The sequence below is a fragment of the Notothenia coriiceps genome, unplaced genomic scaffold (assembly GCF_000735185.1).
Source record: "Notothenia coriiceps isolate Sejong01 unplaced genomic scaffold, NC01 NC01_scaffold00037246, whole genome shotgun sequence".
NCBI lineage: Eukaryota > Metazoa > Chordata > Actinopteri > Perciformes > Nototheniidae > Notothenia > Notothenia coriiceps.
In genome coordinates this window covers 13,685,104-13,699,117 of record NW_011369947.1, presented here as the reverse complement: position 1 = coordinate 13,699,117, position 14,014 = coordinate 13,685,104, and the positions used below count along the sequence as shown (strand labels likewise).

Sequence of the window (14,014 nt, the reverse complement as noted above, 5' to 3'; positions counted from 1 at the left end):
CTGAAAGAATGTGGACGTTCCACATCATATTGGGTTGTAGATGTCATCGTGTCCAAAAAACCTCAAGAACAGAAGTCAACTTTAGTATTAAAAGATCTACAATGTCCGGGCAAATTTCTTTTTGCTATTTCCATTTAATCTGAGGCATTAGAATTACCCTTCTGAATTGTCTGTATTTATGTAAAAATGCCAGCAACTGATGTAAAGTAACTGTTGTGTCACCTAGTGACTGGCCTGTCTGTGTCCAGCAGGCTTGAGGATTAGATTTTCCGTCCATTTCTGCAGGGATATCAACACCAGCCATGTCACAGCATGCGGCGCCAAGTCGACGTTTAATACTATTTGAGGATTTCTTGCAGGGAAGCAAGAATGGTTGAAGAATGTAATTTAACATAAATAATATTGAAAAACAGCATCTAGACATCAGAATATATGAATAATTACATGAAAGTAAGAGTCTGGTGTCACTCACATGGCACCTTGGCTCCACATTTAGGTCCTCGTAGCGTTGGAGGGAATCGCGAGATATCGAACTCATAAGGCATAGATTTGCCTTCACCGAGACCGAACTGGCCGATTGGTAGCCGTTGGATCTGAAGGTGTAAATGACTTTAGGTTTGTCCAGTCCCCCGTTCTCCACCAACATGTTTACAGCTACGGCGGAGGGATAGAATTTCATTTTAAGTTTCACACTGTGTGGAAAGTTTACTCGATGTTTAAAAAGCTCCTGTGCCAGTTCCAAGAAATAGAGATTGAAATTTTACAAGTGTGTCAGTGAATACATTTACAGCCGCAGTCAGAACAGTGCACAGAATCTCCCAGGACTGAGACTTTCAGAATTCAAAATGTGTGTGTGGTGGGTGTGTGGTGTTGTGTGTGTGTGTGTGTGTGGTGTTGTGTGTGTGTGTGTGTGTGTGTGTGTGTGTGTGTGTGTGGTGTGTGTGTGTGTAAGAAAAAAAAAAAAAAAAAAATGCATATATTTATTCGTGTGCTTTAGCTACCTTCTCCCACTGTCGTCACAGACAGCAGGGTCTGCAATCCTGCGGCGCTGCAGCATGTGGTGACGCATGTGGACGGGCTTCATGGCAAGTGTAGCGGAGTGATCCAGTGTTTGTCGAGGTTCGGGCGTAGTTGTAGCTTGGAGTTCTTGAAGGGAGGCAGAAAAACTTTAAACTAAACCACGAAGAACTCACTGCGCTGGGAAATAAAGTTACCATTTTTTAGTGTTTTAATCCCTAAGGATACATAAAGCACAGCCCTCATTTCAGTTACTGTCACAGTAGCCATAAGTTTGCTTTTCTTTCCCTCTTTCACATGCGATTTCCATTTTCTAAGATTTAAATTATTGAAAGTTACCAGTGTTTTTTACAGCAATGTTCACTCGCCTGCGTCTTTTATGTGTCCTATTTCGTTTCTTTCTAAATATCAGTAAAACTACAAGCTAAAATGGAACGTTACAGAAACCTTGTGAAATGCAAAGCGCTTGCAATCGATAGGCCCTGACATGAGCCCGGTCTGATCATAATGAAGCTCCGAGCCAAATGGAACTTTATTATTTGAGAATAAAACACTCCTGTATAATAGCTAATGGGATCCTGAAGAAAAGATATTTAACGTTAATGTGTATCGATTTGGACTTTAAGAAATGCTAATGTCTCCACAGCTTGGCCCACAGTGGCAGCTCTAATTCAGTTGAAAGACCGTCCCTGCGAGAGCCAATGTGAGGACGAAGTTTTGTATCACCAGAAGAGGTGAGCACTTTTACTTGCCTCTCTCTTCATTTGCTTGATAAGGGCAGATGAGATGGGGTGAGAAAATAGCCAGGAAGTGCTTACACTGCCCGAGGGGAAGCAAATTTTATGGAGAAAGAGCAATAAAAGTTTGTAACAAACGACACTGGGCTGAATTTTACAATTATTCGGTGTGGTGTTAGCCTTGCGTGGCAGAAGTGTTAATGATGCTGGATGGGATCTATATGAAAGCAGGAGAAGGGTGTAGCTGGGTTTTGGAGTGAGGGGGCAGAACTAGCAGTCTCATTACTGGCCTTGGATTCTGTCTCTGGAGGGCCAATATCAGCCCCGCTGTATTAGCAAGCGCACAAGACAGCCAAGCAGAAACCTAGGGGGCCAGTAGGACAAAGATCAATGTTTTTGTGACGCCCATATACATTACCTATGCATTAAACATACATCATTCATGCCTCTTGATCACTGCTGACAAGTGTGTGCCAAATCTAGCCCGGGGACTCATTTACAGGGGTAGCACTAATGTGAACAACACACAGCCAAATAAACTGGAGCAAGTCTGGCAGTTGAGTGGAGAGGCTCAAGCTGCAAGAGGAACCACTGAGGCGGTGTTGAGAGATAAGATCCGAGCTGAGATTATGAATTTGCTGTCGTTCTGGGTTCAACATGAGAAGGAGTGTGTGGATGAGTCATGCGAGCAAATAGCTGGGATGTGAAATGTAAAAAAAAAGAAGGCCAGTTGGTCCGGACTGCTATTGCTCTTAATACGACCCAAATCAGTAGTCTCCCAAAACATTTGGATACTCTCGGAGTTGGTTAGGATGTCGGCTGATTAAGTGCATTATTCGTTACATGTGCTGTGAGCGTTGGGGAAGGCGGTTCTGTACTGCGGGGCTCGATCTCGGGGACCGTGAGGAGGAACATGGCTCAGCACATCATGACAGGACGGTGGGATACCATCTTCTTAGACATTGCGGGAAGTAGTTGACGCTTGTCGTTGGTAATGATGTCTGTCCAAGATAGGTCCTGTGGAGAGAGCAGACGTTGTCCAGTCAGGAACCAGTGGTTGATTAAAGCCCTTCCAGTGCCCTTACTGCACTAAGGCACTACTTGTTTAACTACTATATCCTTAGGGGCCTATTGTGCACATGGTCCAGGTTTTATATTGTAATTTGTGTCCTCTACGTAACATGTTAGATGCTTAAATCTTCAAAAAGGGCTTTTAATTGTTCATACTTGCCTGTGCTGCAGGCAGGTCTGAAACCAGGAACCCAGTCTAGATTAGTTAGGACGCAGGCTCTGTTGGGATTGTCAACCGGTTAGATGCCCGCCCTATCCTTACATTGTGTTGTTGAGTGCTAGCCAATAGAAGCGCAATTGTTACATGCTGATTGTTATTATGTTTACGGAAGTAAACCAAGAGGCTCTTTCACACCAAGACTTTGCCGTACTTAGTTCATCCAGAACTTAGTTCATCAGAACTCTTTAGTCCTGATGACTAAAGAGCAGATCGCGTTCACACCGGAATAAGTCGCTGATGCGAGGTTAGGCAAATTAAAAGCCACTGACGTCAGCTTCTTCTTCTTCTTCTGCTTTGGGTCTTACTGGCAGGGCCGCCAAACAACTTCACGGCGTATACTGACCCCCGATCGTCCCCGGCCGGGAGTCCCCCGGAGTTGGGGACTGGCTTCAGTAGAAGCTGCTGGGACTCGCAGCAGTTCTACTGGAAGCCTTTCCGAGTAAATCCGCCAGAACGCCGACACCGTCCTCATTCTCCACCGCCCCATGGTTTTATTTTGTGTTGTCAATAAAGTTAGTCTCTTTTGCGTTGTTGCCGCTGGCTAATGCTAATAATGCTAATGCGAGGAACATAAAATGGCGGCTTCACAATAACTTTTGGGAAAGTTTACGGGGCGTGGTTTGCAATCCGCCCAGCCAATCAGAAATGGGAACCTTTTTCTCCCACAAAAGTACCTGCTCTCTAGCAGGGACTGAAACAGGGGGTGGAAAGGTTCTCATAAACTAAGTTCTAGTTCTGGATTTTTTTGGTGTGAACGAACATTTTCTGAACTATATCGGAACTATACTGGGAAAAGTACCCAATGGAGGCGTTTCAGGCAGGGGGGGGGAGTGTGTGGGAGAGAAACTCCCTCTGGGGGGACCTTTGGGATTTTAGCCGTTACAGGCTATTTACATGCACAAAATCCTACACAACACAATAAACAGGAAAAGGAAAACCCCCAAAAAGCATAATAGGGTCTCTTTAAGGCATTGAAGTGTAAAGCTTTTTGCAGAGACAAACATTGTCATTTATAAATGCTGCTGATGCTTTGCAAGTTGTTATCATATGTTTCCCTAATGTTAACAGCTTAAAATGTAAAGATCTCTTTTAAAGCAATCTAAAAATACTCAAAATAACTACTTTAGTTTCAAATAGGCAGTCATGTCTCGGTGTGACATCTCTCAGGTGAAATGTATAATTACCTTTGAGTAGTCACCGCTGTGTTTCTCTCGTACTCCGTTCCTGCAGAGGGTGTAGTTGTAGAAACGGGAGTTCTTCACCAGTGCTACCCACTCCTTCCAGCCAGGGGGCACATAGGAGCCGTTGTACTCATTCAGATACTTTCCAAAGAAGGCTGAGAGGGGAACGGGAGGGCAGTATGTTAATCTTTGTCCGTCGAGCTCAGTACCCGTTTAAATCTACCTCCACTTCCATGTGTCAGACTGGCGGCGCTCACCTGTCCTGTAGCCAGAGTTATTGAGATGCACGGCGAAGGTGTGCGGCTCGTGGTGAGCCTGCCACGAGGGCGAGGAGCAGTTTTCGTTGTTGGTGTAGGTGTGGTGGTTGTGCACGTATTTTCCCGTCAGGATGGATGAGCGCGACGGGCAGCACATGGGCGTGGTGGAGAAAGCGTTGGAGAAATGCGTGCCGCCCTTTTCCATGACTTGCCGAGTTTTGTTCATGGCCTGCATTGAGCCTGGGAGGAGAAAAGAGAGGGAGAAGAAGATAAAAGGGGGGAGAGGTTATAAAAAAGGGTGAGGAGGGTGAGAGGCCAAGGAGTGAAGTGAAAGGGACCCAGGGGGATATAAAACAGTTGGACAAGATTAAAAGGGAAACAGAGAGTGAAAAATATAAATATAAGTCACACGGGGTAAACAGCATTTTTCTTAAATAAAAGGAATGAGAGAAAGTGAATGAGGGAATAAATCTTTTTGGTAAAGTGTAACCTATTTAGATTCCTGTGTACTAAAAGCTTTTCAGGCTGATGGTGATTGTTTGGGAAAACAGATGCTTGACCATAAATTCCTGCTTTTCAATGGGAGCCTTCTCACTGGCGATCACAGGAGGACAAAAGATGTCACAGAGGCCATTATGCAGCCACTCCAGTCCAATACGCCGCTAAAGGACTTAAGCGGGATGGGAGATGGCCAGGGTTTGGCACCCGGACAATGGAAGCCATAGGCTGCCCCTCATTTCATGCCAGCAGTGGAGGAGTTGGCAAAGCAAGCACATGACTTGGAGTGGGCCAGCTGTTATGGTGCCAAGAGGCAGCATTAGGCTGACTTTCCCTTGCTGATGCTGTTGGATACACATGCAGGGAATACCCATACCCATGGGACATGGACACAAAGCAAACAGAGAGAGGCAGACACACAGTAAACACACACAGGAAGGGATTCATGGAGGAAAATGTCTCACCCAGTTCTATGTCCTGATCATCGGTGAGGATGAGGATGATGTTGGGTCGGATGTTGCGGAAGTGGCGATCCCTCTGCAGGCGCGACCTCAGGCGATACCCAGACAAGTGGCCAGAGCCCTGGGTCACAGGTAGGAATCCCACCAGGACAAGAAGCAGGGTGAATATAGGGAGAGGGCCGGAGAGCCCCCGCCCGGCCATCGCGCTTCCCTGCAGTCGCCTCCGCGTCCTTCGTTTCACTCAAAGGAGTCTGCAGCACCCTCAACCTGAGGGATAAGACACATAATGATAAGAAAAAAATACACACACACTAAACACGGGGAAAAATAGCAGATGCAAGCCTTGCACAGCCATTACAGGGTGCTGTTCCGTACAAATGCACCCGTTTGGGCTGAGCTCAGCTCGTTAATCAATCATTAATGATGCATTAGAGTGGTGTCATTGGCTGGGTGTAATGATCTCTGGTGATGAGCACATGGCTGCCAAGCTGGGGCTAATGGTCCTGGGCCCGGGGCCAGCACAGGACTCACCTCCCCCTGAGAGGGTGAGGGTGGATATGAGGGGTGGGAGGAGGTGTGGGGGGGCAGAGGTGAAGGACAGAGACAGAGGAGGAGGGGGTGAGAGACAGGGGTCAATGAGCAGAGTGAAAATGTGTTCTAATCTAAAGAGTAGACAACTTCAAAAATACCTTGTGGAACAAAAGTGATAAAGCAGCTGTAAAAAACAGGACTGTGAATGCTAATGCGGCAAATATCACCAAGGTCAATAAAACTGCCTCTAGACGAGCAGAACGTGCACCTTCTGCTCTCCTTGTGTAGTTTAACATAACAATTAGAGCCAAATACGTGTTAAATGGAGCTTTTTTATAATTAATCTTTACATGCAGTTCACCAAATTTCACTACAATCCTATTAGTTCCCCACTAGCTCTTCCTCATTAACAGTAAAGCCCCCCTGAGTTTACCGTGGCAACTGAAATACTGCTTTTATAAACCCGAGGCAGTGTTACCTCACTATCCGGACTGCAGCCTTAACTACTATTACTATAAAAGCCAAGATCGAAAGACTGCAGGGTTATAGCAAAATAAACCATTAGAAACAAGTGTTTGACTTATTAATATTTATACTGTTCATCCATGTTCATTGCCTATTACATCTCAGCAAATAACTCTAACATTAAGCTTTTCTTTGCTATCCATTTTATATCCAATTATTACGAGAGGACAATACCCCAAAGCCGAATTTGTTTGTCTATTTTATCCTGACAGATAATTAGAGCAGGAATACACTTCAGTGACAATAATCATAAAGTCAGTTTACAAGCAGTAGCATTAGTGTGCCTACTGTCAGTAAGGTAAGGGTGGGGGTGTGTGTGTGTGTTTGTGTGCGCGTGAGTCCACAAGGATGGCCAGAAGATATAGACAATAAAAACAAGACAACAGCTACTTCTCTCTGTTGGGATAACAACACCTTAACGACAACCCGACTGGAATACAGTGCCACATGGGGATAAGCAAGAAAAATGAACAAATACACACAAACACACACGTCACTGTGCCTCGATACACACATACACAACTGTCGCACTTATTAAAGACAGAATCTGAAGTGTTGTCAACATTTATGGGATGAGAGATGACTAACGAGACAAACTGTTGTGTATGACATCAGCCTATTGAATGGCCGTTATCAGTTATTTTCTTTACCATTATATTGCTTCAGACGTGGGCAAACCAAGGGAACATGGGCAAACTGCACCTACCCACACGTGACAGAGGCAGTTTTAAACAAATGGCAAATGTTAATGCTTTGGTTTAGAAAGATAAAGGTTTTGTTTCAAATAAGTATGTTTGTCATAAAATGAAGAAACTTTAAAGAGGATATATCTTCAGGTTCATATTTGTATGTTGTGTCTCTACTCTGACATGTCTCCATGCTTTAACGTTCAAAAGCTCTTTATTGTTCTCATGCCTGTGCCGCAGCACCTCTTTTCACCCTCTGTCTGAAACCAGAGCCAAGCCTGCTCTGATTGGTTAGCTGGCCGGCTCTGTTGTGATTGGTCAACTGCTTAGAGATGTCTCATTAGACCAGTGTTTCTCAAACTTTTTCATACCAAGGACCACTTAACCAATAAAAAAACACTCGCGGACCAACTGACTCCACAAATATCCAAAATCACATCGTTTTTCTAGAACAGATTACAAATCGCCTGAAAATGGCAACATGTGGGATGAAGGTGTTGCGCTGGGCTATATCATGCTATCGAAAACTTGAAACTTAAGCTCGCTCCATTGCGGGGATATTCCCACGAGAGTGCGGAAAACATAAATATTTATTTAAAACGTGAAATTTTACCAATATACTCACGGACCACTAGGGGGCTCTCACGGACCACCAGTGGTCCGCGGACCACAATTGAGAAGCACTGCATTAGATTATCATGTTCAATGTGTTGGAACGCTAGCCAATAGAAGCGCGTGTGTTATATAGTGATGTCATTATGTTACAAAGTAAACAAAGTAGTCCAATGGAGGAATGTCATTACTAATTATTACTGCCCTAAAGGCCTTGTGATTTTGAACCTACTTGTGGTGATCATGTTTATGAATAGATGACATCCAGGAGGTACAGTAGGGCCATTCCACCTTAAATCCACGATCATGATGACAACTAATAACGGCTATTTAGTATTATAGGTGAGAAACATCGCTCTTCTGCCTCAAACAAAGCTCCCTGTTCATCTCAACTCTACACTGTTGTCCGGGTTGTGCACATTAACTTCTTACCAACCACCCACACATGTCCTCTATCCTCTGTTGTGTTCTTGCTTTTCACAAACATGAAACACACCTACACACAGAAATACACACTACATGCACACAATAACACTGTCCAACAGCAGCTGTGTTTGCTGTGGCTTTCTACTGAGGTTCTTCCCCAGAGGAACACATAAGCTCTGACCCGCGGCGCTGTGCCGTTTGAAATTGTCCTTGCTCATTCTTCATTCTCTCTCCCTGCCTGCATCCTTCCTTCATTTACGCCTTGGGATGAAAAGAAGACACCGTCAATGAGGAAATCCACAATAAACCTGTATGCAACTAGCAGTGAATACCTCGTCCCCAAAATGGATTCCAGGACATCTAGAGTGAATAGATCCAGTGTGTTTAAATGAAGACCATTGATTCCTCTTTCAGAGCGGTTTTTTTCGATGTGGGAGGTACAGTATTTCCCTTTGAAAGTTGTTTATCTGTTCAAAAAGCTGATGTAGGCACAACCTGTCAAGGAAGAATACTAAATATAGTCTTGGTTTACAAGAAGACATCCAGCTCGATTCGACATGCTGATCCATCAATAGTATGTAAATGTTGTGTTATTGACACGCCACGGTGGTAGATATCTTCCGACATCACTCCCCAGAGGCCTCCTCCTTCTCCCTGATACGAAGGACTAATTGGATTTCCAGGCTTTTATCAGCCCTAACTGACACATACAGTCCTTTCTTTCCAGTTTGCTCTCCCCTCTCTCTTTTATCTAGCCGTATTGTTTATCTCTCCGGGTGGCAGATGCTACATTAAACCGCAGAGAAAAAAGAGGAAACCAGTATGTCAAAACAGACGGACGCCATTATACCTTGAAGATGTGTGGGAAAATACAGAGATGGACAACCATTAGAAAACAGCAGTTACTAACCAAGCTGTTCTCCAACCACATGAACAGTGTGATGGCACGTATGCATTCATAATGCAAGGCCATCCATGTTGTCAGTGTAAACTGGGATGATTTAAATCTTGTTTTCCTGACAGACCTCTGCACACATCAGCTCTTTCCGCTAAGTGAGCTACGAAACAACAACGCTGATTCAGCCCGATAGCACGGATAGCACGGATTGAAAGATACATTTGTGCCATTTAGACGGAAGCACAAGACAACATGAGTAAATATAAGCGTCAGCAAAACTAATTAAAAGGCTGGGGGCTTGGATGAGGAAGGGCTGGGGAGTTAGCTAGCACAAGGAATCAGCTTCTAAAAGCATATTGTAGGAACAAGGATCGTCTAAGGTTATCCTAATGCCAAGTGATGCCTGGAAGTCAGAACAGAGAGGGAAAGTTTTGCTCTTCAGTCATTCGCTTGTAAAGAGGCTCTCAGAGACAGCAGCACTGCATCACCAGATAAAATCTTAATGCCGTCCATCTCTTATTGATAAGACTGAATTATAAATGCTGTGAGAACAGAGCTGGCCATGTCACACCGTGGGCATGATGGTGAGACGGTGGAGGGATGATAACAAACAGATAGACAGACAGACATGTTGCACTGCCCGACGACACGCTGCTGTACTTCAAGTTTCACAGTACAGGCGAGGTAAGGATAAAGCGGAGAGAGTGCTTGATAAATCTCACAAAGACTTTGCAGAGGTGTTAAGGTACTTTTCCCCTCTATAGAAAACACCTTAGGCCTTGAAACATGCATAAAGTCTGATTCATCCTCCTGAGAAGGCACGAAACCGACAGACGGAATATGAGAAAACCGAGGAAAAAAGACATTTATTACATATTGAAGGAGGACGAGTCATGGCGTTCACTTGCAATTTAATCAGCTGGGTCTCATAATGCATATGAAATATGGAGGAGAAAGCCCACATGCTTGAAGCCAGACTCACGGATTCTCTATTCCAAATGTTCTGAGAGAGATGGAGAGGAGAAGACGGAGAGTCTTAGAAAGAAAAACCAGGAGGCATATAGTTTGGATAGAACAAAGCCTGAGCACTTTCGTTGCAGATGGATTTTTCGCAAACATGAACACTAGATCCACAGACCGATGCTTCCCTACAAAGTAGCACTGAATTAAACAGAAATCGCTAGCAGAGAACCTCCGAATCTCCTCTGCTTCATTCTGTATGCAGGAATTTGCCAATAACTGCTGGAAAACATAAAGGAAGTGGAGAGGAAAGTTTAAATAGACACATCCAGCTCTGAATGTAGCTCGCAGCAACACTATCAAGCCAATCCCTTTGGTCATAATTGAGCCTGGCAGGGCTTTGCTAATGTGTGACTTTGTTCCCATTGGCCTGCCTAGCTCTGAACAGAATGTGCAAAATCTCCAAGGACCCTTCAATTTACCAACAAAAGTTGGCATTCAAATGCAAATTCTGTTACGGCATGCATCTATGTGAGAGTAACTTTCCCTCAAAGCAGTTTATGTGCGAGTTTGCATGGGTTTGAGTATGTGTCGGTAGAAGGAGGGGTTTGCAATCCTCAATACAGTATGGAATGCTTTTTTCATGATAATAAGGAGCCATGGTTTGTTGCTATCCTTGGTTTATCATTCTCTGCTTGCAAATCTTTGGTCCACCACAACTATATGGAGAAACTACACAGCAAAATCTTATTCTCAATCAGGTTAGTCAATCTCCTGCTTAAATGGACCCATACAAGCATTTTGGCTCATTGACCCGATAAGTAAGGTACGACTGAGAATTCTGTAATAATACTTTTTTGGCAACTTGGGAGCAATGTAAAGGAGTTGTGGACACTGACATACCATCACCTTCTTGGTTGAACTTGGATGAAACACAAAGCAGGCAGACATGGAGCCAATTGATTATTCGCTTGGAGCCGTGTTGTCAGTTGTCGAAGGATCAGTTGAGTCCAGAAATAACTCCCTTGTGGCTCTGTATTTGGTTTTCTAAACAGGTAGTGTGAAAATAGATGCCTGCAGACAGTAGATGTAAACAATGCAATAGGAGCACAATTAATGCAAAAACAAATCCCTGTAGGTTAAACAATATAAGCAACCCCTTTCTAAACCAAACTAAAATCATTGCTAAAGGGTCATTTGTAAATATGAACTGTTGTTCTATTAGTTTTTGGTTTACAAAATCCTACCATGTTTTCTACCCCTTAACTTTTGTTTGTGTCGTAACAACATTCCTGCTACCTTCCATGGGTAGTTTGGAGTTATTATTAGCATCCAATGCTAACATTTATCAGGAGAGGACAGTTTACTGATGTCAGATGCCTAAAGCATCCTGGCAGTACAAATGCCTCCAGAATGTTCTACAGATGAACTGTGAACAACAGTTTAGTAATTATGAATGTTGGTTCGATGACATCTAAAACCTTGGCTCCTTTGACAGGTCAGCACGGTCTCTTCAAACATCTCCAGTCGCTGGCTGATAACCCTGCATTCACATTCAAAAGCTCTCCAAACGCTCTTTGGTTTAAAAGAGTGCTTACACATTCTTTGAAAAATGTGGCTTCCTAATAACTAACTTTAATGACAAGAGATAAAGTGAAGGGCGATCCCATTCACCGGGAAGATTTAATTTAGATTTCCCTCAGGTTCTGATAAGCTCGGCACTCTGCAGACATTTAAGATGACAGTCAGAACCTGCAAAGCTATTTTCTGTCACACACGCAGACACAAAGAGCCGTGGTCGGACTTTAAAAGTGAGAGAAGGAGATTTGTGCTGCGATGAGGAGTCTCAGGTGAGTGATCTTTCTTTCTGCAGTAACTGTAAACTGTTTGCCTATGCCATCGTTTTTCTTTCCTTGTTTATAAATGATATTCCTCCCTAACCTTTAAATCCATGTGGAATGTCCCGCCCTAACAGTGAAAATGAATGAGTGTAATTTTAGCACTTAACACATCATTAATCCTGCAGTATGTCTGTTGCCCTGAGAAAAAAGGTGAAGCTGAGATGTGTTCTGGCTGCCAAGTTCACTCACTCACACACACGCTATCATCTGATCTTACATGCACATTCAGATTGCTTATATATCTCACCCACCTAGATTTAGCATCATATGGTCAAAGGTAAATGTACACTCCTGGTATGAAGATTTAAAACCATTCGCCTTATGCCAGATTTTCTAGTACTGCTCTGCAACCAAACAGAAGAACGTCTGTATTTTTTTTATGGAACATGGCATATTTAAGCAGGCTGCCATTAAAAAAATATACGTGGTCATGTCAGTGAATAAATTGTGGCCACTATTAATGGTAGCTTATTTAAATATGGTGAATTGTGCAAGATGTCTCGTGTCAGGCAATGGATGATTCTAGTGGAAATTCCCTCTGAAGAATCAGGGGTTACTTTCTAGTATCGCATAAAAACTAGCTTGGAAGCCCAAACGAGGTAGTATAAAATATGTGTAGGCACCAAGTATGCGAATGTAAAACAAAAAAAGCCTTCCAAGAGACTCGAGTCAAGAGATTCCATTCTGTTAGAATGTGGCTTAAGTTCAAAGTAAGTGAAGAACTTTCCTGGCCTGAACCGAGGAGAGAACTCGTCATAGTTTAATGCCTTTGGATTGACACCAACTGTGAGTAATGAGTATGTAAGTGAAAGCAACATGGGTCAATAAACAAGCACCCTTTTGAATTAGAAATGAAAAGACACACAGTAAGAAAAGGTCCTCCGAAGTCATCTTCTGGTCACCTAACACTTTGAAATTCACCCTCACACACTTAGCTTGGTCCACACCCGGGGAAGACAAATCATCTCCATCTCTGCAACTCTATAATCCACAGGGTCCATTATCTTTGTAAATGGTGCGAGTGATGGGATGCCGGTTGAATGGTTTAGTTGAAAAAATAAGAGGCTGAGGAAAAGAGAGAGAGAGAGACAGAGAGAAGTAGAGGTACGTAAAGAAAGACTGTATGATTTGTCAGTTCAGACAAAAGAGCCAGTCATGATGTGTTCTCGCTTGAGAACAAAGAGCTCTGACAGACTCCCTGGGTCTGTTCTGTTGACTATAAATGTACCCTATACACACACACACACAAACAAACGTGCAGGCAGCGCAACATACACACACACACACCCACACTCTGTATATCAGACTTCAAACTTCTCTCTCCAACAAGGGGACATAAAAGGAGAGAACAGGAGTTCGGCTAATTATCTCTGAATCTGGAGGAAATGAACAGCATGGTATTGTTGTATTGTTCTGATACTGTTTGGCCCTGACAGCACTAGTGGGACATCACACAGCTACTGCCTGTCTGTTTATCACCAACAGCAGGTTTAACACAGTGAAGATATTATTTGTAATGAGCTTGGACTGCAGCTTGGACTTCAGCCACACCACAAGTAACAACGCTGGACATTTTGCCCATTTGTACAAATAATTTCTCATATTAAAAACTGTACGTCGTTATTTATATTTCACGTAAATACATTTCTCTATATTTGTTATAATCTTCTTTTTTTTTTAAAAACAGTTTAACATTCTTTGTCTGTGTTTATGTATGCACCATATACACCAAGGGCAAGTCTTTGTATGTTCTAACCTACTACTTCTGATTCAGATTTTCTGATACTGAACAACATCAAAACCTTCTGCAGTGAGGAGGTTTTGGTCACTGGATTTGGTCTCCATCTCTCAAGAGGCTAGCTTTCCCTTTCATCAACACGTCTACTTCGCTCTCGCTCTGTTTCCAGCAGCAACAGAGAGGCATGTAGGGCTAGCGCGGTGGTCTGTAGGCTTTTTTGAAGGGCTTCAGTCAGAGTTTTTCGGCAGGGTCACGGCCCCCCCCCCTCCTTCCCTGCACCCTTGCAGTACGCTCC

General features: G+C 43.5%; 1 protein-coding gene across 1 annotated transcript in view; it reads right to left on the bottom strand.

Annotated features, from left to right (window-relative positions):
- The window catches only part of LOC104966451 (extracellular sulfatase Sulf-2), a 48,791-nt gene that overhangs the window by 21,369 nt on the left and 13,408 nt on the right, over nucleotides 1–14,014 (bottom strand). The window contains exons 2-8 of the mRNA XM_010795637.1: nucleotides 5,446–5,709; nucleotides 4,484–4,723; nucleotides 4,230–4,381; nucleotides 2,703–2,771; nucleotides 1,770–1,836; nucleotides 1,012–1,146; nucleotides 560–654 (exon numbers count right to left, since the gene is read on the bottom strand). Of these exons, the coding sequence (XP_010793939.1) occupies nucleotides 560–654; nucleotides 1,012–1,146; nucleotides 1,770–1,836; nucleotides 2,703–2,771; nucleotides 4,230–4,381; nucleotides 4,484–4,723; nucleotides 5,446–5,644 (957 nt within the window). The 5' untranslated portion in view covers nucleotides 5,645–5,709. The remainder of the gene's footprint in view (nucleotides 1–559; nucleotides 655–1,011; nucleotides 1,147–1,769; nucleotides 1,837–2,702; nucleotides 2,772–4,229; nucleotides 4,382–4,483; nucleotides 4,724–5,445; nucleotides 5,710–14,014) is intronic.